Source organism: Bos indicus x Bos taurus, chromosome 9, assembly GCF_003369695.1.
Source record: "Bos indicus x Bos taurus breed Angus x Brahman F1 hybrid chromosome 9, Bos_hybrid_MaternalHap_v2.0, whole genome shotgun sequence".
NCBI lineage: Eukaryota > Metazoa > Chordata > Mammalia > Artiodactyla > Bovidae > Bos > Bos indicus x Bos taurus.
The window spans coordinates 76,968,109-76,991,643 of NC_040084.1; the positions used below are offsets into that span (position 1 = coordinate 76,968,109).

Genomic DNA, 23,535 nt, shown 5'->3' on the forward strand with positions numbered 1-23,535 from the left:
GCCCACCAAGTCACCCAGTCTAAAGGAGGCCTCCTCTTTCTGCCCCTTTGAGATTCTTCGTTATTTCCCTAGTAGCACTTATTATCTGAAATTATCCTTCTTTGTTTGCTTGCTTATTTATTGCCTTTTTCTTCCAAGTTAGACTCTAGTCTCCATGCTGGGATGTGGACTTCTCCATCTTGTTCACCACTACACGCCAGCACCTAGAATGGAGCATAGCTCATGAACGGTGCCTGCCAAAGGTTTGGTGAATGGATGCATGATACAGTGTTACAGTGATAGGTACAGTGTTTCCTCCTGGGCCGGCCAGTGTCATTCTCCAGGGAAGCTTAGGCTCTTCCTCCATCAGTCTAGTGCTCTATGACCATTACCAAAAACATCTCAGGGGTTCTCTGACCCCAAGACAGACCAGACAAGCACATAGATGCATAAGATAAATACATATTCCTTTTCGCGTTTGTGTCGCTCCTCTGCTTCCTTCATCATTTCTTGTGCCTGCTCAAGTTTAGCATCCACTAGCTTCTGCTGCAGTTCTCTGTGTTTAAATATTTTGTCGAGGTGCTGAGGAAAAATAAAGTGCACATATCAAGTTGAGTTACTGTGCTGACAAACGTGTGTAAAAAAGTAATATTGATATAAACATGCGTTCTCTAGGTTTTAAGAGTTAAAAAGAGGGGGAATAAAGGCATTGGCATCACTTATGCTTTTATACAAAAGTCATAAATTGGTGGAGTCTCCTGCATTTTGCACTACATGAAAGTAGCTACGAAAGGTGGAGGTGCCAGAGTCCAGCAATGCAACGCCAAAAGGTCCCAACAGTAGTTTTCTAAATGTGCCAACTATTAGATGTGGCACTAGTTATTACTCTAGGCTCCAGAGACAGTGATGTATATCACAAGGGCTGTAGCAATATCACTTGGTATTCTGGCTCTTTCTGTGAATATAAAATCACATTTAATCACAATATGAATTCAGTTTATCATGGTGAATTCTCTGCATGCTTGCCTCAAGGGTGTGGGGAAGCCTTGAGGTAACAGCCTGTGGCCCTTTGTCTGGGACTGAGGCAGGAGCCCCCTGACATGAACTCTGTTGCTGTGGTGGGCAGGCAAGGCTCAGGTTTGCAGATGAATTGATATGCAAATGTGCTACTGCCTCCTCCACACCTTTTGACCTGTTGACTACCTTGGTAAAATGAAGCTTCCAACTCCACCTCAGGGTGGAGAATTTCTTGGTCATTAGGGGGTCCCACTGGCAAGAGTACATGTGGAATTATACCTTTGGGCCTTACCCAGAACCAGTCCTAGGAATATACAGCTGGTCTACCAGGTCATTCCCATACGTGATCTCTCTGCAGAGTATGGGCACCTTTTTTTTTCTTTTTTTCTTTTTTTAGCTCTTTCCCCTTTTTTTCTTGAACCTCCACTTTGGAGCAGGATTGATCTTTGTGACAAGATAAAATGGTAGCATGGAATTATGGCCTACTGCGAGAAGTTTCTTGATTTACCGAACTGCTATATCAGTTTTTTTTTTTTTTTTTCCTTGATTAAAGCTTAGCATGTTGCCAGCAGAGCTCCTTTGACTATGTTATATTACATTTTAAGGCAGAGATTTAAAATTTTAAGTGAGATGGGAAAAGGGATATGACATATCAAAATCCAGAGGGGGGCATCTGGAATCTTCAAAACATATTAAATATTAAAGTATAATCTTGGGATAATGAAAGATCTTTATAGTCCCCCAATGTAAACTATTGATAACAAACTCTTTTGGCTTTTGTGATTGTGGATACATGATTTAATCTTGTAGCTTCTGCTTCACATCTATAAAATGTGGATATGTTATTATCTAGTACATAAGATTGTTGAGACAGTTAAATGACATACTGTATGTAAAGTATAATACTTAGCACATTGTTTGGCACAAACTAAGTATAAATAACAATACCATTATTACTATAATTATTATATATATACTATATAATAGTATATATATTAGTAATATAGTATATGTATAGTAATATATAGTATATTATATATATACTATATAATAGTACATATATTATTATTTGTGCAGTATATACAATGCAGACTTTTAATTTCGATGACATGCTAATTCTTAAGAGGGCATGCATGAAGTATTTCTTGGTTCTGTAGAGAGAGTTTAAAAAAGGCTGAGAAATATTATTTTTTATTTTCAAGGATAAATCCATTCATGTTGTACCCCTTGTTTATTGCCTCTGCTTTGCAGTGATTCTAGTTTTGAAGAAATCCTCTGTGACTTTCAGCCAGGTATTTTGTAATATCATTTGTTTTTATTTTGGCTAGTAAAAGAAGTCCAAACCTAAATATTAATCACTTGAGAAGGCTGATCATAACTTTGTTATTAACCGACCTCCCAACCTTCACAAACCAGACCCAGATCTATATGCAGTATTTGTAAATTGTCTGATGTGGTTCTCACCTCCTCTCTGAGCTCATACTGATCAATGATGCTTTTTAGTTTCTCTGCGAGCTCTGTGTTCTCCTGACAGAGCTTCATGTTTCGCTCACTCTGCTGCTCAATCTGGGCCTGGATATCCGTCAGGGTGTTCTGGAAATGACTTGTGATCTCCTTCCTTTTCTCTTCTTCCTCACGTGCCCGCTGAAGGGTTTCCTCCTGTAGAGAGAATGCACGCTCTCGTTATGCTGGTTTATAAGTCCCTAGGTTTACAGAACTCAGAGTTTGGTCGATAAAGGGAGAATAGTGTGCAGGCTAAGTAGGATGTATTTCCTCAGTTCCCTAGAGGTAACATTGCTCAGCCCCAACATAAATGTTTGAGCAAAGGTTTCAACTGTGAGTACACGGTTACTCAGAGCAGGTGCGGCAAGGGCCTTGAATTTGATAGCTGGCGATAAATAAACTTGTTTTAAAGTCAACAGGTCCTCTGCTGAGTAAATAAACTGCAGTGTTTCCTAACAGACATGCAGCCTGAAGGTTCTATCTCTTGGTTGTAGCCTAGGAAAAAGGATACTCAGTCTTACTGATTGATGGGATAGATCACGTGTTCCCTTAGTTTGGTACAGAAAGAGGAACAGCAGATCTTATGTTCCTCTGTAAAAATGATGGCATTGTATTCCCCAAGTTTTGTAACTATAAGTGATTACAATATATATTTTTTCTTATTAAAAATAAATGTCATCCAAAAGCTTTTGAAAAGAAAACTAAGATAGCCATATATTAATTACAGCAATTCAAAAGTATCAAAAAATTTTAGAAAATATGCTGGGTATTTTTTGAAGGAACAATCATCCCATGAGTCACACAGAGTAATTGAAATATTCAGTGTAAATTTTAAATCTGAAAGCAATATGACGTTTCAAATCTTCCTTAACTCTAAAATGAAACATCTAATTTCCCCCTCTTCCACTTTGTTAACATTAAAGAATTGAAAATTAACTTTTATATCATTTCTGTTCTCTTTTCTCCTAAATCAAAATTCCCCTTTCATTGCTAACTACTTACAATGTACCCAAATTTCCCCCGTATCTATATTGAGAATTATTTGCTTTGTGCTTATTCCTGTCATTCTTTTAGAATAAAAGGGTTTAATCTTCTACATACACCAAAGATAGAGACTCTGCTGACAAGTGATACAGACATTTTAGGATCCCTTTAGTTCTGATTAATTTTATTATGAAAGCTTTCTTCATTGTTGGCAAGTAAAATTATACTGCATTTAGTTGCCTATCATGATCAAATTATGTAACAGGATTTTTAAAAAGAAATACTGATTGAAACAAGTAATTGTGCAAGTCTTTATTATGATAGTAGAATAATGTGATCAAAATAAAAGCTGATGCTGGAAATACATGCTCTGGAAATATTTTAATTTATCATTAGATATCCCCTTTCTTCTACAATATTGATATATTTTCTAACTCTGACTCCTGGTATCGGAATCACAATTTGTTCATGGTATAAACATTTATTGAATGGAAATTTCTTCAGTTCAGTTCAGTTGCACAGTCGTGTCCAACTCTTTAAGATCCCATGGACTGCAGCATGCCAGGCTTCCCTGTCCATCTCCAACTCTTGGAGCTTGCTCAAACTCACATCCGTCGAGTCAGTGATGCCATCCAACCATCTCATCTTTGTTGTCCCCTTCTCCTCTTGCCCTCACTCTTTCCCAGCATCCGGGTCTTTTCAAATGAGTCAGCTCTTCATATCAGGTGGCCAAAGTATTGGGCTTCAGCTTCAGCATCAGTCCCTCCAATGAATATTCAGGACTGATTTCCTTTAGGATTGACTGGTTTGATCTCCTTGAAGTCCAGGGGACTCTCAAGAGTCTTCTCCAACACCACAGTTCAAAAACATCAATTCTTCGGTGCTCAGCTTTCTTTATGGTCCACTCTCACATCCATTCATGATTACTGGAAAAACCATAGCTTTGACTAGACAGACCTTTGTTGACAAAGTAATGTCTCTGCTTTTTAATATGCTGCCTAGGTTTGTCATAGCTTTTCTTCCAAGAAGCAAATGTCTTTTGATTTCATGGCTGCAGTCACCATCTGTGGTGATTTTGGAGCCCAAGAAAATAAAATCTGTCACTATTTCCATTGTTTTCCCATCTATTTGCTATAAGTCATGGGACCGGACGCCATGATCTTAGTTTTTTGAATGTTGGGTTTTAAGCCAACTTTTTCACTCTCCTCTTTCACTTTCATCAAGAGGCTCTTTAGTGCTTCTTCTCTTTCTGAGGTATATGTCTTAGGAAATTTCTTAGAAAGAAATTTAGAAGAAATCTACACTTCCTAATCTGGAGAAATTAAATATCAGAGATGTTATTTCCTTGAACTTTGAATGCTAACACTTACTATATATATTTCACTAAAAATGATTACAGCCATCTGTTAAAGAGTTGTTGAATATACATATGATAGTGATTCTGTCCTTATTGTTCCTGATTAACTTAGAAGTCAACAATCTCCTAGTTAGAATTATAGTCCATGATTTGGATATTATTTGCATTTATAACTATTCCATCCATGAATGAATGAGTAAATGAAGGGACCATCCCATGCTACCCAGCAAGTCTGAGTTTTTCACTGGCCACTGGCTAGAAAAAGAGGGTATAGCTGTTAACATGGCATTTAACACATGTCAAACCATAATAGCACCCAATCCTGGCCCATAGAATGGCATCTTGCATTGTACATTACACTGTTTTTCAATGAGAGAAAAATAAGTCTACTGAAATCATAAAATTTGATTCTACTAATAAATAAAACACAATCATTTGGGCAGTGTCTGAGGTAGAATTTTCTTTATCATACACAAAATTCAAAGTGAAAATTAATAATGCAAAAAGAAGATTGAGGGACAAAATCTGAAATAACTAAGAAAACAACTTTTCAGAAATCACTGTGCCTCTTAAAACCAGTGCTGTGCCTGGCACACAATCCATAGGTATTCTGTAAATGTTTATAATGAGTCAACAGATTTCATTAATTTACATGCAGACATATGAATAGCTTGGATCCTATAGTCTTTTCCACATTAAAATTCAGTGATATTCTGATAACAAACCCTGCTTATTTCTTTACTAAAATTATATTGCCTGAGACACTAATTTCTTACAAGGTGGGTCTTTTGGTATAATTTGAGGCTCAAAATACTATGTTCATTGATAAAAAGGAAAATATCTCAATAAAAAGACAGGAGCTGTCAGGAGAAAAATAATCTATAAGAAAGAACAAAGTGGAAATTTTAGAGTTAAAACTTACAAAATATGAAATGTAAAAACCACTGGGTGGGCTTACACAGCAGAATAGAGATAACAGAGGACAGAGTCAGTGAATATGAAGATAGGTCAGTGTGAAATATCTAAAGATCAAGGAGAAAAAAGATTGATGAAGTACATGAAGTGAGACTCAAGGACCCGTGGGACAATATCAAAAGATCTAACCCACGTGGAGTTAAAATCTTAGAAGGGGAATGGGGGAGAGAGAGAGAATGGGGCAGCAAAAAAAATATTTAAAGAAATAATGACTGAAACTTCCTGAAATTTGGTAAAAGACATAAATTACAGATACGAAGTGAAAGTTGCTCAGTCACGTCTGACTCTTTGTGACCCCATGAACTATACAGTCTATGGAATTCTCGAGGCCAGAATACTGGAGTGGGTAGCCTATCCCTTCTCCAGTGGATCTTCCCAACCCAGGAATTGAACTGGGGTCTCTTGCATTGCAGGCAGATTCTTTACCAACTGAGCTATCAGGGATACAGGTATAAGAAGCTCAACAAATCCTAAGTAGGATAAATATGAAGAAAGCCACACTTGGGCATAAAACAAAATTCCAAAAGCCAAAAATCCATAGAAAATTCTTAAAAGTAGTCAGAGATAAATGACATATCACACCAGGAGAACAATAATTCAAATTATTGTTGATTTTCTCAGAAATTGTGGAGGCCAGAATACAGAATCTATAAAAGACTGAGTAAGAGAAAGAAAAGGAAAAAAATTCTTGTCAAGCCAGAATTATTTATCCAGTGAGTATAACCTTAGATCATAAAGCAAAATAAAGACATTTTAAAGATAAAAAGCAAATAAGAGAATTGACCTATACTATAAGAAGTACTAAAGAAGTTCTTCAGGCTGAAGGGAGTGACACCAAACAGAAATGTAAAGCTTCAGAAGAAATAAAAAGCATCAGAAATGGTAAAATCTGGGTTTGAGAAAAGACAGTTTTGCTTGAATTTTTAAAGGACTATATGAAATTGTTTAAAGTAAAAATTATAGCATTGCCTCAGGAGTTTTATAAATTATATAAAGATAGGGAGCAATAACGGGACCTTCTATTTGTAATGTTTCTACATATTATATGAAGTGATACAGTTTTAACTCCAGGTAGACTGTGACAAGTTAAGAATATCTATAGCAATCATAGAACAACCACTAAAAATGGAAAGAGATATAATTAAAAATCCAAGAGATGAGATAAAAAATTTTAAAAGTTTCCAGTAATCCAGATAAGGCAGGATAAAAGCAGAGGAAGAAAAAACAGATGTGACAAATAGTAAATAAATAATAAAATGGAAGACATATCCAACCACTCCAATAATTACATTATGTTAATGGTTCCAAATAGGAAAAGGAGTACATCAAGGCTGTATATTATCACCCTGCTTATTTAACTTATATGCAGAGTACATCACGAGAAACGCTGGACTGGAAGAAGCACAAGCTGAAATCAAGATTGCTGGGAGAAATATCAATAACCTCAGATATGCAGATGACACCACCCTTATGGCAGAAAGTGAAGAGTAACTAAAAAGCCTCTTGATGAAAGTGAAAGAGGAGAGTGAAAAAGTTGGCTTAAAGCTCAACATTCAGAAAACTAAGATCATGGCATCCGGTCCCATCACTTCATGGGAAATAGATGGGTAAACATTTTGGGCTCCAAAATCACTGCAGATGGTGACTGCAGCCATGAAATTAAAAGACGCTTACTCCTTGGAAGGAAAGTTATGACCAACCTAGATAGTATATTGAAAAGCAGAGACATTACTTTGCCAACAAAGGTCCGTCTAGTCAAGGCTATGGTTTTCCCTGTGGTCATGTATGGATGTGAGAGTTGGACTGTGAAGAAGGCTGAGCGCCGAAGAATTGATGCTTTTGAAGTGTGGTGTTGGAGAAGACTCTTGAGGGTCCCTTGGACTGCAAGGAGATCCAACCAGTCCATTCTGAAGGAGATCAGCCCTGGGATTTCTTTGGAAGGAATGATGCTAAAGCTGAAACTCCAGTACTTTGGCCACCTCATGCAAAGAGTTGACTCATTGGAAAAGACTCTGATGCTGGGAGGGGTTGGGGGCAGGAGGAGAAGGGGACGACAGAGGATGAGATGGCTGGATGGCATCACTGACTCGATGGACGTGAGTCTGAGTGAACTCCGGGAGTTGGTGATGGACAGGGAGGCCTGGCGTGCTGCGATTCATGAGGTCGCAAAGAGTCGGACATGACTGAGCGACTGAACTGAATTGAACTGAATGGACTACTACTCCAGTTAAGGGGCTTCCCTGGTGGCTCAGTGATAAAGAATCCACCTGCCAATGCAGGAGTCCCAGATTCCATCCCTGGGTCAGGAAGATCCCCTGGAGTAGGGACTGGCAACCCACTCCAGTATTCTTGCCTGGGAAATCCCATGGACAGAGGACCCTGGTGGACTACAGTCCGTAAGGTTACAGAAGAGTCAGATATGATTTAGCAACTAAACAACAACAACAGAAATTACTCCAGTTAAGTGGCAGATATTGTAAGAATGAAAAGAAAGAAGGCCCAACTATAAGAGATGCATTTTAAATAGAAAAACATAGAAAAACCCAGGTTGAAAATAAGTGGATTGAAAAAGATTACTCATTGCAAGCAATGAGTAAGAAAGCTACAGTGGTTAGATTGATATCAGATAATGTAGACATTCATATTGGTAAAAGTCACTTTATCAAGGAGACTTAGAAATAACAATAGTATACACATGTTGTACTAATGCTTCAAAATATTAATACATGAATCAAAAATTGACATAATTGAAAGAAGTAGGCAATTTCACAATTATAGTTGGAGACTTTTTTATACCCATCCCTCAGCAATTGATAGAGGAACAAGTCAAAAATTCAGTAAAGACATAAATACTCTAGAGTTAATTATTACTTATATAGCATTACACGTAACTTCTGAAAAACAGACATTCTTTCCAAGTGCATTTAGTATGTTCATCAAGATAGACCATATAAAGGGGCCATAAAAATTAAACAATGCTTCTAAATAACCCATGGATCAAAGAAACAATCAGGAGGGAAATCAGAAAATGTTTTGAATTTGAGTTCTGATTTTGACAAAATATTCATGACCTTAGACAACTGATTTTGATTGCTCAGTCTCAGTTCCTTCAATAAAATGGAGATACTAACTCATGGCTTTTGTGAAGATTGGATAAAATAACATATGTAAAGCACTCAGCACAAGTCCTGGCATAGTGATGCTACTTAATTCCATTGTCCACAACTGGAAGTCATTACTGAGGGTGTGCAGATATATGTACAGGGTCTCCTGCCACTTCCGTCGTTCTGTCTTTGAATGCTATCCAAAGAAACTACACCACATCATTCCATCCACATCATCAAAGGAGATTTAACTTTTATCTCCTTATGCTACAACACTCCTGAAAGCTGGGAGGTTTATGTAGGTACAGAGTGCTATTACTTGATTACATATCTGAAGTTGAGGATAATGCCCCCATTCCCATCTAACCTGGGTTTTGATGGTCCCAGAGCAATGATTAAAGAGATGCCAGAAGTCCATCTTTTACAACTCATAATTTGAGAGTTAAAGTTCATCACCCTAGCATTTCATTTCCCAAATATCAAAAACTGACTGTGGGGGTGGGAAGAGGCTCAAGAAGGAGGGGATATGTGTGTGTGTGTGTGTGTGTGTGTGTGTATGTGTTCAGTTCCTAAGTCATATCCAACTCTTTGCAACCCCACGGACTGTAGCACATCAGGCTTCCCTGTCCTTCACTATCTCCTAGAGTTTGCTCAAATTCATGTCCACTGAGTTGGTTTTGTCAGAACTCTCCACTGTGACCTGTCCATCTTGGGTGGCCCTGCATGTCATGGCTCATAGCTTCATTGAGTTAAGCAAGCCCCTGTATCATGATGAGGCTGTGATGAGTTGTGAGTGATTCATGATGTTGTATGGCAGAAACCAACACAACATTGTAAAGCAATTATCCTCCAATTAAAAACATGTGAGAGATTAACAGACTATGTCAAGAATTGTTTGAAATTTTAGTGACCTAAGCTTTTAGTGACCAAAGCAGGGAAAGCAGTGGAGATGGTAAGAGCTAAAGTCAGAGAGGTAATCAAGGGCCATGTAGGACCTCATACACCACACTAAGGATAATGAAGAGCCACTGAAATGTTTACACAGGAAGATGGCTAGATTGGCATTTTAGAAAGATCATTGTGGCAGATGGATTGGAGAAAGCAAGACTAGAGGCAGGGAGACCGCACCTCTGAAAACTGATATCAAAATGAATAATTTTCTTTTTCTACTTCAAAAAGCCCCCAATTTTGGAATGTGAGGAGCCATTATCCAATTCTATTTTTCTTCCTAATTCCATTGTACAAACTCAGCAATGATATTAATCTCTCTGTTTCTTAAAGTATCTCCTTTTAAACACAGGTAATAATAACTATATCACAGGAATATTGCTGTCTAATTCTTGTTTGTCAAAAGCTTTAGCATCTTCAGCTGGAAAGGGGATTGTGGCTGCATGCAGTACTATCTTGGAGAACTCTGCATCTTGCTTCATTGAATGGAGCTAGTGTCTGTGTGTAATCAAATTAACCACACTGCTACAGGCTTCAGATCAGATCAGATCAGTCGCTCAGTCATGTCCAACTCTTTGCAATCCCATGAATCGCAGCACGCCAGGCCTCCCTGTCCATCACCAACTCCTGGAGTTCACTGAGACTCATGTCCATCGAGTCAGTGATGCCATCCAGCCATCTCATCCTCTGTCGTCCCCTTCTCCTCTTGCCCCCAATCCCTCCCAGCATCAGAGTCTTTTCCAATGAGTCAACTCTTCGCATGAGGTGGCCAAAGTACTGGAGTTTCAGCTTTAGCATCATTCCTTCCAAAGAAATCCCAGGGCTTATCTCCTTCAGAATGGACTGGTTGGATCTCCTTGCAGTCCAAGGGACCCTCAAGAGTCTTCTCCAACACCACAGTTCAAAAGCATCAATTCTTCGGTGCTCAGCCTTCTTCACAGTCCAACTCTCACATCCATACATGACCACAGGAAAAACCAAAGCCTTGACTAGACGAACCTTTGTTGACAAAGTATGTCTCTGCTTTTGAATATGCTATCTAGGTGACACCACCCTTATGGCAGAAAGTGAAGAGGAACTAAAAAGCCTTGTGATGAAAGTGAAAGTGGAGAGTGAAAAAGTTGGCTTAAAGCTCAACATTCAGAAAACGAAGATCATGGCATCCGGTCCCATCACTTCATGGGAAATAGATGGGGAAACAGTGGAAACAGTGTCAGACTTTATTTTTCTGGGCTCCAAAATGATTGCAGATGGTGACTGCAGCCATGAAATTAAAAGACGCTTACTCCTTGGAAAGTTATGACCAACCTAGATAGCATATTCAAAAGCAGAGACATTACTTTGCTACAGGCTTATGCTGTGATTAATGAAGCCCGTGCAAACTGACTGAAGTGATCAGTCTATTATTTTTAGATTGAATAATTAAGCTTAGAGAGCTTCAGCGTTTTTTCGAGTAACTTCTTTTTTCAGATGACTGTTGACATTTTAGCTCTCAGTCTTCCCTTTTTCTGTCAGTTAGCTTTGTGTCAATTTGTTTCATGTCACGCAGATTTCATTTTTAGTCAAAAAATGTTGAATTTTTATAAATTTGTATGTTAAAGAGTAGAACTAAGGCCTACCTTAAAAAACAAAACAGAACAAACTCAACATAAAGAGGAATAACACACATTTTACCAAAGTTCTACTATTCATTGAATACTGCATCAGCACCTTACATATGTGGTCTCATTTAATTTTTTCCTGACCACACAGTGACATTGGTATAATCCCCATTTTATGGATGAGGTAACAGGCTTGGGTGGTAAAATAATTTATTGCAGGTCACAAGTGAGCAAGTGGCAGGGCTAATATTTGAACCCAAATCTCTCTGATTCTAAAACTCACAGCACGAATGGCAGAAGCCTGTGCCTACAAAGTGTGCAAGAAAGTGTGTTATTTGGGGCCTTGGTGACACATACCTTCAGTGTCTTGTTGTGTCTCTGCAGCTCCCGGCACAGACTCTCCAGTTTGCTTCTCGCAAGGATAGCTCTGCTGTGTTCACCTTGTAGCTGGTCCTTTTCTTTTTGGATCTGTGCCTGTTTCTTTTGTAGGAGTTTTAACTTCCTTTGCTCAGTGCGATGTTCATCCAGCTAGATGTGGGGGTGCACATGTGAAAAAAAAGGGCAGGAATCTCTGTTGAGTTGATAGGAGCAGAAGAGGAAATGCCTAAAGACCACCCTCTGGTTGTTTGGAAAATTTGTTGCTATCATCACTGCCCCCTCTGGAGTCAAATGAACTTCACGCGTGTTACCATGGCAATATTTGTAGATATGATTTAAAAGCATAACATTTATAGGTTTTTCCTTTATCATTATTATTCTTGATCTCTTTTACTTTGATCTTCTTTTCAGTGGTCTAGAAACAATTTTATCTTTTGTGAGTCTAATGAAGTCAGTCAGTATAGAAAGGCATGTTTCAGAATTCACAATAATGCCTTGCCTTAGGAAAATGGTCAGTGGTGTGTCTGCTTGGTTTACATTTAAATTTTCACAATTCTTTCTCAAAACAAGCTTTAGCAACTATTTTAAAAAGTAGGAAAGCGAAAAGCAGCTAGTAAACAGAAGGTGAAGCGTGTGGATTATGAGAAAGGGGGAGAGGAGCATGTACTCCTTGACTATTTAAGGATTGATGATCTGTCACCAAAGTTTCCGAAATAGCCACTGCACAACTCAACAGCACACAAGGGAAGTGTCTGTAACAAGCCTTGCTCTCTGCCCATCCCCCACAGCCTCCGTGCTTATGGTGAATGAATCATGACACTTGTTTCTGCTGAGCACAGGTGGGGCCTCCTCTCACAGCAGCCAAAGCTAAAGTATCGAGGGCAACATGGAAAATGAAACCAATGGACCCCTGGACTTTCTGTCTCATGATGCTAAAGTTCTGAGCTAGGGGTTGCCAGATAAAATGTAGGACACCCAGCTGAATTTCAATTTCAAATAAATAGAGAACAAGTTTTTAGTAAAAGTAATTCAAAGTATTGCCATTTGCTCTTGGTTTACTTGAAATGCAAAGGTAACTGGGCATTCTTTATTTTTGTTTGGTAAATTTGGCAACAAATATTTGTGGAATTCTAGTTGGAATGGGGGAATGTGGGTTCAGCCTCCCCTATTCCAACTAGAATCCCATAAATATTTGTTGATATAAATTAAGCCTCCAGAGATGGCATACTAGGAGTAGGACTGGGATCTGACAGTGACCAGGAGCAAGCTGGAGCCTTTTTTTCAGAGCTGTTTCCTCCACTGGACTGAGTTCCCTTAGAATCTGAATGGTGTGTAAGCCAGGTGGGTACTCGCTGTGATAATTATCTTGTTGGCTAATGAGGAGGAAAAGGCCTGGAAGCTCATGGGTTCTTTGGACTGCAGGTCCCTTGGTGCCTCTCAGAGCCAGATACAAATGGGTACACACACTGTAAGCCCTGATATATGTCTTAGTTTGTTACCTTAATTTCTTATCTTGAAAAAGCATTAGTTCTTTCTGAGTTAGATGAACAGGATTGTCACATTTTCTTCAGTTCACATCTTATTTTAATTCTTTCCTCCCTCCCTCCCATTACACTGAAATATCCATGATAAACCTTTGCCAGATTAAGCTGGGGATATTCATTCATGATATTCTATCTTCATACTTATGTATGTTTTTACTTATTAGTGAGTGTTAGCATCAGGAAAAGCTAGGTCCATATTATCCATATTACTATAAATATTAATTGAAATTGGTATCTTTCTTGAGGTTCAATTGGAAAATCAATGATATTTTATTATATATTTATCATGCTAACTTCATTTTGCACCATAGTTATTAGATATGGATGAAACTTCTTGTCCTTGTGTGTGGACTTTAAATGAACTGTTGTCCTTTCTTGAAATTTATATGTTGTTATTACTGCTATTGCCATTTTGGTTTAGACTTTTCCTTTGGAAGACTAAACAATTTGTCAGGGTTTCTCAGCCTTAGCACCTTCGACATTTGGTGATAGTTCTTTGTTGTGGGGGTCGTCCTGTGCATTGTAGGCTATTTAGCAGATGACCCCTACCCACTAGAGACCAGTAGCATCCCCAACTGTGATATCCAAAATATCTCCAGAGACACTGCATGTTGTCCCATGCTTGGCAAGACTTTCCCTCTTTGGGGGAACACTGCCCTGTGTGGATTTATCTGAGCATCAGGAGAAGGATACTTTGCTTATGTTTCATAAGTTGGAAGAGATGATTTGTGCTTGCTCACTGAACATTTAAATGTTCTAGTTTTACTGAAGGATCATACACATTTGACATATAGCTACGTCTATCTTGCTTTGCTCTAACTAAAACCCCTTAACTTTCTGACAATTTTTTTTAGAGTGTGACTAATTTTGTTCAACTACTTCAAGTTTATGTGATTGCATATGGTGTTTCTTAATGGATGAAAGCAAACATTATAACGGAGTCAACTTCAGTCAAATGCTGGCTCTGTGATTTAGTGATACGTTTAGATGTATACCTTCTGTCCAGTTCTAACAGGCATATAGGATTTTTATCTGCAGTTTCTCTTGTTCTCTCTTTCTTTTTATTATTAAATTAAAAAAGTAAAATTAATGCCAAGTAGTTTGTGATGTTGTAACTACTTATAAATTGAGGAAATTTGCAAAAATATTTCTTCCAGGTCATTTCTTAATTTAGTCATGAGGTGTCCTTATTTATTTATGAACTTATTCTTATTTATTAATAAAATACAGTTGTTGATATTACAGGATTTAGAATCTGTAAGGGTGAGTGAACTTGAGTAGCAATGAATTTTGAATTTAATAGTTTTTGAATTTAATAATTTATTCTATGTTAACACTTAAATTCCAGACACTCACTATATTAATTTCTGAATCAGTGAGTAGGGAAATAGCTTTTAGTCTCCAAGTAAAAGGTTGAAATTCTTCATAATTTTTACTTTCTGAAAAGGATATATAATAGGGTTTTGAGGTCAATTTTCTCCTATTTATTTTTTCTAGAATGATCTTTTTAGTTTAAAAGTTTATTATGGGATATGATACAAATGCCAAAGTATAGTAAGACTGAGCTGAGTAGAATTTCTGGAAAAAATAACCTCTGTGGGATTGACTGCTTGACTAGTAGGGTGAGTGGGTTTGGGAATTCTTGGAGACCAGGGTGAACAGCCCTGGCTCATAAGAAAGATCTTAGGCAGACTGGATAAGTGATTCTTTTCTGATGTACTGCTGTGGGGCTACAGCAACATAAAGACTAGTAGTCTGGAAGATGCCCAGTTCATCTAAGCATGGGACATGGTACTAGAAACTAAATATGAAAGGCCTTGGTGTGAATAAGTAAATTGAAGGGTAAATTAAAGGGAAATCAATGTAGTAATTATTGAAAAGAGCAAGGACGGACCAGTGAGGATGGGGTCAGATTTGGGGGAAAAATATTATTTTTGACTGTTTTATGGTGCTGAAATTGTTCATGAGTGGTTAACAGGCAATATTAAACAAGTTGCAATAAAATTGATACACTAATACTTGCTTTAGAAATTTATACCATTCTTTTGGAAAACAATATGGCCATTAAAAACATTTATACTGCTTGATTTAGTAATCCCAATTCTGGAACTTTTCCCTGGGATCATAAAAGAGAAGAAACAAATCTCATGCATGACGATGTTCACTGCACCAATATTTGGTAAAACAAACAGTGGAAAGAATATAAATGTCCCCAAACTAGAGAACCAGTAGAATAAAGTCAATTAATGGAAAATTTCATAGCTTTGACAAAATATAATTATGAAGAACACATGTGAAAATGATTGTCACATGAGCCAAAAAAATGTATTAAATTCTATGCACCTAATGATGGTAGCTATGCAAAAGGTATCTTTGTATAGTAGAACTGAAAAGGAAGACAGTTAAGTCAGTGTTCATGTTTTAGACTGTAGGATTAGAGATATCTTTACTTATGTATTCAGCATTTTCCTTATATCATTGTGATGTGGTTTATGTGATTAAAAATAATTTAAAAGCATTGTTGGCAGAGTTAAACAGTCACTAGTCATTCAGGGTTTCAGAATTTCTTTGAGGCTGTGCTGTGATGTGCTGTGCTAAGTCTCTTCAGTTGTGTCTGACTCTTTGTGACCCTATGGACTGTAGCTTGCCAAGCTCTTCTGTCCATTGGATTCTCCAGGCAAGAATACTGGAGTGGATTGGTGTGCCCTGTTCAAGAGGACCTTGCTGACCCAAGGATTGAACCTGAGTCTCTTATGTCTCCTGCATTGGCAGATGGGTTCTTTACCAGTAGCGCCACCTGGAAAGCCCCTTCTTTGGGTCTGTTTTATGACAGTTCAGCATAATGGTGTACATGAATGTACAAGGGAGAAAGCAAAGACTACACAGGGATCACAGGACTAAAATCAGAGTGAAAAAGAAGGTAAACAAGCCACTCATAAACTCTACTTCATCAACAGGGATAAGATGCAACCAGTGACCTGAGTGGTTTGTGGGTCTCAGTTTTGGAGACCTTCTTTAAAAAAAGAAGATTAAAAAAAAAGAATCATCTTCAGGGCTTCACAGGTGCCTATGCAAGTGAGAGGCCCTGACTCAAGCTTTTTTGATATGAGGTAAATCTGCCTTCAGGGGCAGTCTGACCTACTGCCAGGAGGAACTGTTTTGTTGGGTAGGGGGCTGTCACTGCTTCTCTGAAAGAAATAAGTAAGTGAAAAAAAATGAGGAAAAGAAGAAGAAATGAGAATGAGGTGGCGTATTGCCCAGCCTCACTTGAGAGGACGCCACATCTCCACAGTGGGTCTTCTACACCTCAGGGCTGGTGCATGGACCTCAGGTGCAACTCCTTTAGTCAGTTTTTGCGAGGCCTCACTGAAACTAGTGGTGCTGGCTTTGCTGAGCCCTTTTCTTTCTTCCAAGTGGACTATTGTAAGAGTACTGGTGAGGAGACCATCTACTTCACGAGTTCTCTGAAGTCTGGGAGTGGCTTCTCTTCCTGCCACGGGCCCTAATTTGTTGAGAGGGAGACTGCATGTGGAGGATCTATAACTGGAAACAAAATCCATGTCAAGTGCTTTGCTATTGTGTGGGACAGGAGAAGAATGTAGATCATGGAGAATAAATGAATGAATGAATGAATGAATGGATGCATTCATCAGGAATAAATGAGAATGTTTCACAAACTGAGGGGTGGAATTAAGTCAACCTCTGCCTTATTTGAGAAGACCATTCCCTTAAAAAACCTGTGCTTAAGAACCAGTTGAAAGTTTACTTTTTATTTCTAGTGTACTTCTGTTTCATTGAAAAGCCAAAAAGAACTTTAAAATTTTCACAACTTTTAATTATCTCTAATTTGCTGTTCCATCTCTCAAATTATGCACATAATTGAAGGTGGAGTGATTCCAACTCTGTTCTCTTTCTTCCTTTTGCTTTTATTCCTCAGTTTTTCTGTTTCTTTCTTTCCTTTTTAAAAACTCTGCCTTTGTGAAGTCTGATTTTGACTTGCCTGAGGTAACCAGCTATAGTCTATAATGAGGTACCTGAAAAGCTAACAACCTCCTTTTCTCAGCTCTAACCAGAGCTTAAATCTTTCTGGCAAAAGGGCTAATCAATGAACTTACCAATTCAGCATATTTCTTGAATAAAAAATCAAACTTTTCCTCAGGAGTTTGCAACTTGTTCAGATTTTGCATTAGCAGGTTGGCTTCTTTGCCTTAAAAGAAAACAAAAACCATAAAGACATTTTAAAAATTAAGAGTTGAACTTGAAGTCAGATGATAAGGGCTGGAATCTCAGGTGGTCTACTTGCGCTAAGTTGCTTTGGTCATGTCGACTCTTTGTGACCCTATGGACTATAGACTTCCAAGGCTCCTCTATCCATGGGGTTCTTAAGGCAAGAATAGCAGAATGAGTTGCTATGCCCTTCTTCATGGGATCTTCCCAACCCAGGGATTGAACCCACATCTACTTGTTAGCTGCTTGCTATCCAGCCTTGGGCAAGTCACTTAACCTGTCTGAGATGCAGATGTAAATTTTTTTTTTCCCTTTGAAAAGGAATGACACCTACTTTGCAAAATAAGTGATTAATTGAGAAGTTTATAAAAATGTGTGGTACAGTGTCAGGCTCATGGTAGATTTTCAATAAATGTTGACTATAAGAGTAGTCCCTAAATTTCCATCCTAAGAATTCGTTCTTAGTTACTTCCCCTTATACTCTAAATATTCCAGGGAATTGTGAACATTCTGAAAATATTCAGAAGACTAAAAAACCACAGACTTTATGGAAGAGTAAATCATCCACTTCCCCATGTTAATTGTTAAAAAAAAAAAGAAGAAGAAGAAGCAAACCAGCCTATATCTGACTACTATAAAGCAGCTGGCATTAATACCTGGAGCTGTAAAAAAATTCCAGCCCAAAGCAGAGAAACTTGATAGTTTAGTCTGCCCATGTTTTTGGTTTTGTTCCTTTAGTGCCTCTTTCTTTTTTGGGGACGGAAACCAATTGTCTTGTTTCTGTGTGTGAGCCCATTTCATGCAGTTTTTGTGGGAATGACTCTGATCGTATTTCCTATCAGAGAATAAAGTCAATATATAGAGAAAATGGACCCAAGACACTTTTCCCCAGGCCTTTTTGTGTCTCTTTGGTTACAAGTTTAGCCTCCCCGGGTCTTCCCTTCTCCCACCTAGACCTTAATCTCTGGTGGCAGTTTCATTTTCTGTTCCCAGTTGGAGTTTGTGTTATGTTTAAAAACTCATCAGTTTATGATTATTTGATAGTGAGCCTTTGATTCTTTCTTTTCTTTCCCCATTGTTCTTCCTTTTTGTCTTTTGAGCTCAACCTCCCAGATAGCCTTCCTGAGATGACTGGATCTTTGGTATCCACAGGGATACCTGTAGATCTTTCAGTATCCACAGGGTTGAGGGTTGCAGGCAAGAGCTGGACCCTGAGGCTCACACACATGTACCATTGCACTGTCTTTGCCAACAGTTGGGTCAAGGTGGGGCAGCTTCCCCATCCTCACCTACCTGTTATACCTGCCCTGTCTATCTGAATAGAGAGGTCAAGCCACCCAGTGGAGCCTACATTTCCTGATATAAATCTGCTTGAGAATGTTAACAATTTTGACAACCTCTCCCACAAGAACAAGCGTTTCTCCTTTGCTGGAATTTTTATTTTCATCTTGGAGAGGCAAATATATCATGGAATTAGGGTTTCCAGGTGAAATATAGGACATGGGACACTCTTATACTAAAAAACAATGGTGTCTCTGAAATTTAATGTTCCTTGGGTGGCTTGTATTTTCACACTTGCTAAATCTGGTAACTCTAATGGCATCAAAGAATTTTAGGTTTAGAAGGAACTTCAAAGAGCACCCAGACAACTGGTTAATTTTATAGATTAAGAATAGAAAGCCCAGAGAAGCCCAAAGTTATGTAATTAGCACTGGCAGAGCCAAGGCTTGGATCCAGGGTTTGTCTACTTGTTCCAAATCACTCCACTCCCATGTGGAATTTTGATGCCAGGGAAACCTAGAGAAATAAAAAGAAGCTTCTTTTGAAAAAAGAAAAAAATGACCTCATGCCTAACAGCTGGTTTCATCTATCTTTGCCCAGTGAGTCAGTTCAGATTAGAGACATGATCTGAGACGGGGGAGAGGGTGGGGGTGAGTGGTGCCCGGCCAGCAACCCAATTATGGCCTATGGCATAACATTACCTTTAAACTGATAAACTCTGCTGTCCCACCCCAACCAGGCCTGGCTTTGAGAGATTTCTGTAGTAGCAGGGATGGCTTGTGTTGGTCTGGCCATCCCTTCACCCTGGTCTTCAGTTTGTGGAAGGCGCTCATGTGATGACTGCTGTCCTGGGTTAGAGGATCACCCATTAAAGGCAGGAGACTGTACTGTTGATCATGTCTGGCCTGGAACCTCTTATAGTGTTTGGTCCATGGCAAGTGTTTAGTGAATCTTGGTAATAATGGAACTAAACAGAGCCAACCTGTGCACACGAATATCTTGTAAATCAAATAAACACTGTCCAGAAAACAACTTTGTGATCAACTGGAGGAAAGACACCTGTGACCTTTAATGTATGCTTAGCATAGCTCTCAATGTGAGTATCAACCAGAAAACCATATCATGTTTCTTTTGGGAAAGATAGAAACACTTGAGTGAGGCCAGTGAGTGAGGATCTCTTTTTCTGTGTTCAGTATCTTCTCTCCCTTTAGTTTTTCTAACAATGAGAACAGTTTTTTGTTTTTTGTTTTTTTTAAATTGACACACTTGCTGAGGTCTTTTTCTGCTCTCATATTCTTTTATTTTATTTTATTTTATTTTTTTTCTAATTTTATTTTATTTTTAAACTTTACATAATTGTATTAGTTTTGCCAAATATCAAAATGAATCCGCCACAGGTATACATGTGTTCCCCATCCTGAACCCTCCTCCCACCTCCCTCCCCATACCATCCCTCTGGGTCGTCCCAGTGCACTAGCCCCAAGCATCCAGTATCGTGCATCGAACCTGGACTGGCAACTCGTTTCTTACATGATATTTTACATGTTTCAATGCCATTCTCCCAAATCTTCCCACCCTCTCCCTCTCCCACAGAGTCCATAAGACTGTTCTATACATCAGTGTCTCTTTTGCTGTCTTGTACACCGGGTTATTGTTACCATCTTTCTAAATTATTTTGTATAGAAGTTGAACATTCAGATGCATCAGTCCACCCTTCAAAAATGATTTCTACAAAAAAAAATCCAAGAAATTGGAGACAAACATGTACATAATCCATAACTTTGTAACATGAGAGAGCTTAGTTTTTACATGTCCATTAAATTTTTGCCGGACTACAGTGCTGTGTGCGATTGTGTGGAGGAGGGATTAGACCAATCATCTCATAAGAAAGGCTGTCATTACAATTTTAGGAAATGGGGTCATTAGGTGACAGTGTCAGACACAAGAAGAAAAATCAGTTTTATGTGTTTAAACTACTAGCAGTTTCTTAGCTATAACTATAAAGAAAGCTTTCCTAAAAAGAAAAAAAACTGAGCCTAATAATGAGATTAGCAAGAAGAGATAAGAAAGTCTTCCTCAGTGATCAGTGCAAATAGAGGAAAACAATAGAATGGGAAGGGCTAGAGATCTCTTCAAGAAAATTAGAGACACCAAGGGAACATTTCATTCAAAGATGGGCACAGTAAAGGAAGAAACGGTATGGACTTAACAGAAGCAGAAGATATTAAGAAGACGTGGCAAGAATACACAGATCAGATCAGATCAGTCGCTCAGTCGTGTCCGACTCTTTGTGACCCCATGAATCGCAGCACGCCAGGCCTCCCTGTCCATCACCAACTCCCAGAGTTCACTCAAACTCAAGTCCATCGAGTCAGTGATGCCATCTAGCCATCTCATCCTCTGTCATCCCCTTCTCCTCCTGCCCCCAATCCCTCTCAGCATCAGAGTCTTTTCCAATGAATCAACTCTTCGCATGAGGTGGCCAAAGTACTGGAGTTCAGCTTTAGCATCATTCCCTCCAAAGAAATCCCAGGGCTGGTCTCCTTCAGAATGGACTGATTGGATCTCCTTGCAATCCAAGGGGTCTTCTCTCAAGAGTCTTCTCCAACACCACAGTTCAAAAGCATCAATTCTTCGATGCTCAGCCTTCTTCACAGTCCAACTCTCACATCCATACATGAATACATAGAAGAACTATACAAAAAAGATCTTCGTGACCCAGATAATCACGACAGTATGATCATTCACCTAGAGCCAGACATTCTGGAATGCAAAGTCAAGTGGGCCTTAGGAAGCATCACTACAAACAAAGCTTGTGGAGGTGATGGAATTCCAGTTGACCTATTTCAAATCCTAAAAGATGATGCTATGAAAGTGCTGCACTCAACATGGCAGAAAATTTGGAAAACTCAGCAGTGGTCACAGGACTGGAAAAGGTCAGTTTTCATTCCAATCCCAAAGTAAGGCAATGCCAAAGAATGTTCAAACTACCACACAATTGTACTCATCTCACACGCTAGCAAAGTAATGCTCAAAATTCTCCAAGCCAGGTTTCAACAGTACATGAACTGTGAACTTCCAGATGTTCAAACTGGACTTAGAAAAGGTAGAGGAACCAGAGATCAAATTGCCAACATCCGTTGGATCATGGAAAAAGCAAGAGAGTTCCAGAAAAACATCTACTTCTGCTTTATTGACTATGCCAAAGCCTTTGACTGTGTGGATCGTGGATCACAAGAAACTGTGGAAAATTCTTAAAGAGATGGATGTACCAGACCACCTGATCTGCCTCTTGGGAAATCTGTATGCAGGTCAAGAAGCAAGAGTTAGAACTGGACATGGCACAACAGACTGGTTCCAAATCAGGAAAGGACTACATCAAGGCTGTATATTGTCTTCCTCCTTATTTAACTTACATGCAGAGTGTGCAAAATGTCGGGCTGGATGAAGCCAAGTTGGAATCAAGATTGCTGGGAGAGATATCAATAACCTCAGATATGCAGATGATACCACCCTTATGGCAGAAAGAGAAGAGGAACTGAAGACCCTTTTGATGAAAGTGAAAGAGGAGAGTGAAAAAGCTGGCTTAGAGCTTAGCATTCGGGACTCCCCTGGTGGTCCAGTGGCTAAGACTCTGAGCTCTCAGTGCTGGGGCCCTGGCTTTGATCCCTGGTTGGGAAACTAGATCCCACATGCCACAACTAAGACCCTGTGCAGCCAAATAAATAAAAATAAATATTAAAAAAAAAGAAACCTCAACATTCAGAAAACTAAGATCATGGCATCCAGTCCCATCACTTCATGGCAGATAGATGGGGAAACAATGAAAACAGTGATAGACTTTATTTTCTTGGGCTCCAAAATCACTGTAGATGGTGACTGCAGCCATGAAATTAAAAGACGCTTGCTCCCTGGACGAAAAGCTATGATCAACCTAGATAGCATATTAAAAAGCAGAGGCCTTACTCTGCCAACAAAGGTCCATCTAGTCAAAGCTATGGTTTTTCCAGTAGTTATGTGTCGATGTGAGAGTTGGACCATAAAGACAGCTGAGCACTGAAGAGCTATGATTTTGAACTGTGGTGTTGGAGAAGACTCTTGAGAGTCCCTTGGACTGCAAGGAGATACAACCAGTCCATCCTAAAGGAAATCTGTCCTAAATATTCATTGGAGGAATTGATGCTGAAGCTGAAGCTCCAATAGTTTGGCCACCTGATAGGAAGAACTGACTCATTGGAAAAGACCCTGATGCTGGGAAAGGTTGAAGGCAGGAGGAGATGGGGATGACAGAGGATGAGATGATTGGATAGCATCACTGACTCAATGGACATGAGTTTGAGAAATCTCTGGGAGTTGGTGATGGACAGGGAAGCCTGGCATTCTGCAGTCCATGGGGTTGCAAAGATTTGGACACAGCTGAGTGACTGAACTGAACTGAACTGAATAATGAGATTTTTCCAGGGAAAACAAAATAAAACAAAACTTTACAATAAAAAAGAAAAAATTGGAAAAAGCAGTAAGAAATAAATATATCAATTTCCAACTTGGGTCAGAAGAAAGTACTAATCATTTTACCCCAAACAATTATTTTTCCCTTACTTCACTTACTCCTCTAAACCCTCTTCTCTTTTCAGGAT

The 23,535-nt window shown here is 38.9% G+C and overlaps 1 protein-coding gene across 3 annotated transcripts in view; it reads right to left on the reverse strand.

The window, feature by feature from the left end:
* Nucleotides 1–23,535, reverse strand: part of TXLNB (taxilin beta) — a 56,496-nt gene that overhangs the window by 24,926 nt on the left and 8,035 nt on the right. For all 3 annotated transcript variants that reach the window (XM_027551716.1, XM_027551714.1, XM_027551717.1), the window contains 4 exons: nt 17,506–17,597; nt 11,826–11,996; nt 2,461–2,655; nt 442–561 (listed from right to left, as the gene is read on the reverse strand). In XM_027551716.1, coding sequence (XP_027407517.1) covers nt 442–561; nt 2,461–2,655; nt 11,826–11,996; nt 17,506–17,597 — 578 coding nt within the window. The remainder of the gene's footprint in view (nt 1–441; nt 562–2,460; nt 2,656–11,825; nt 11,997–17,505; nt 17,598–23,535) is intronic.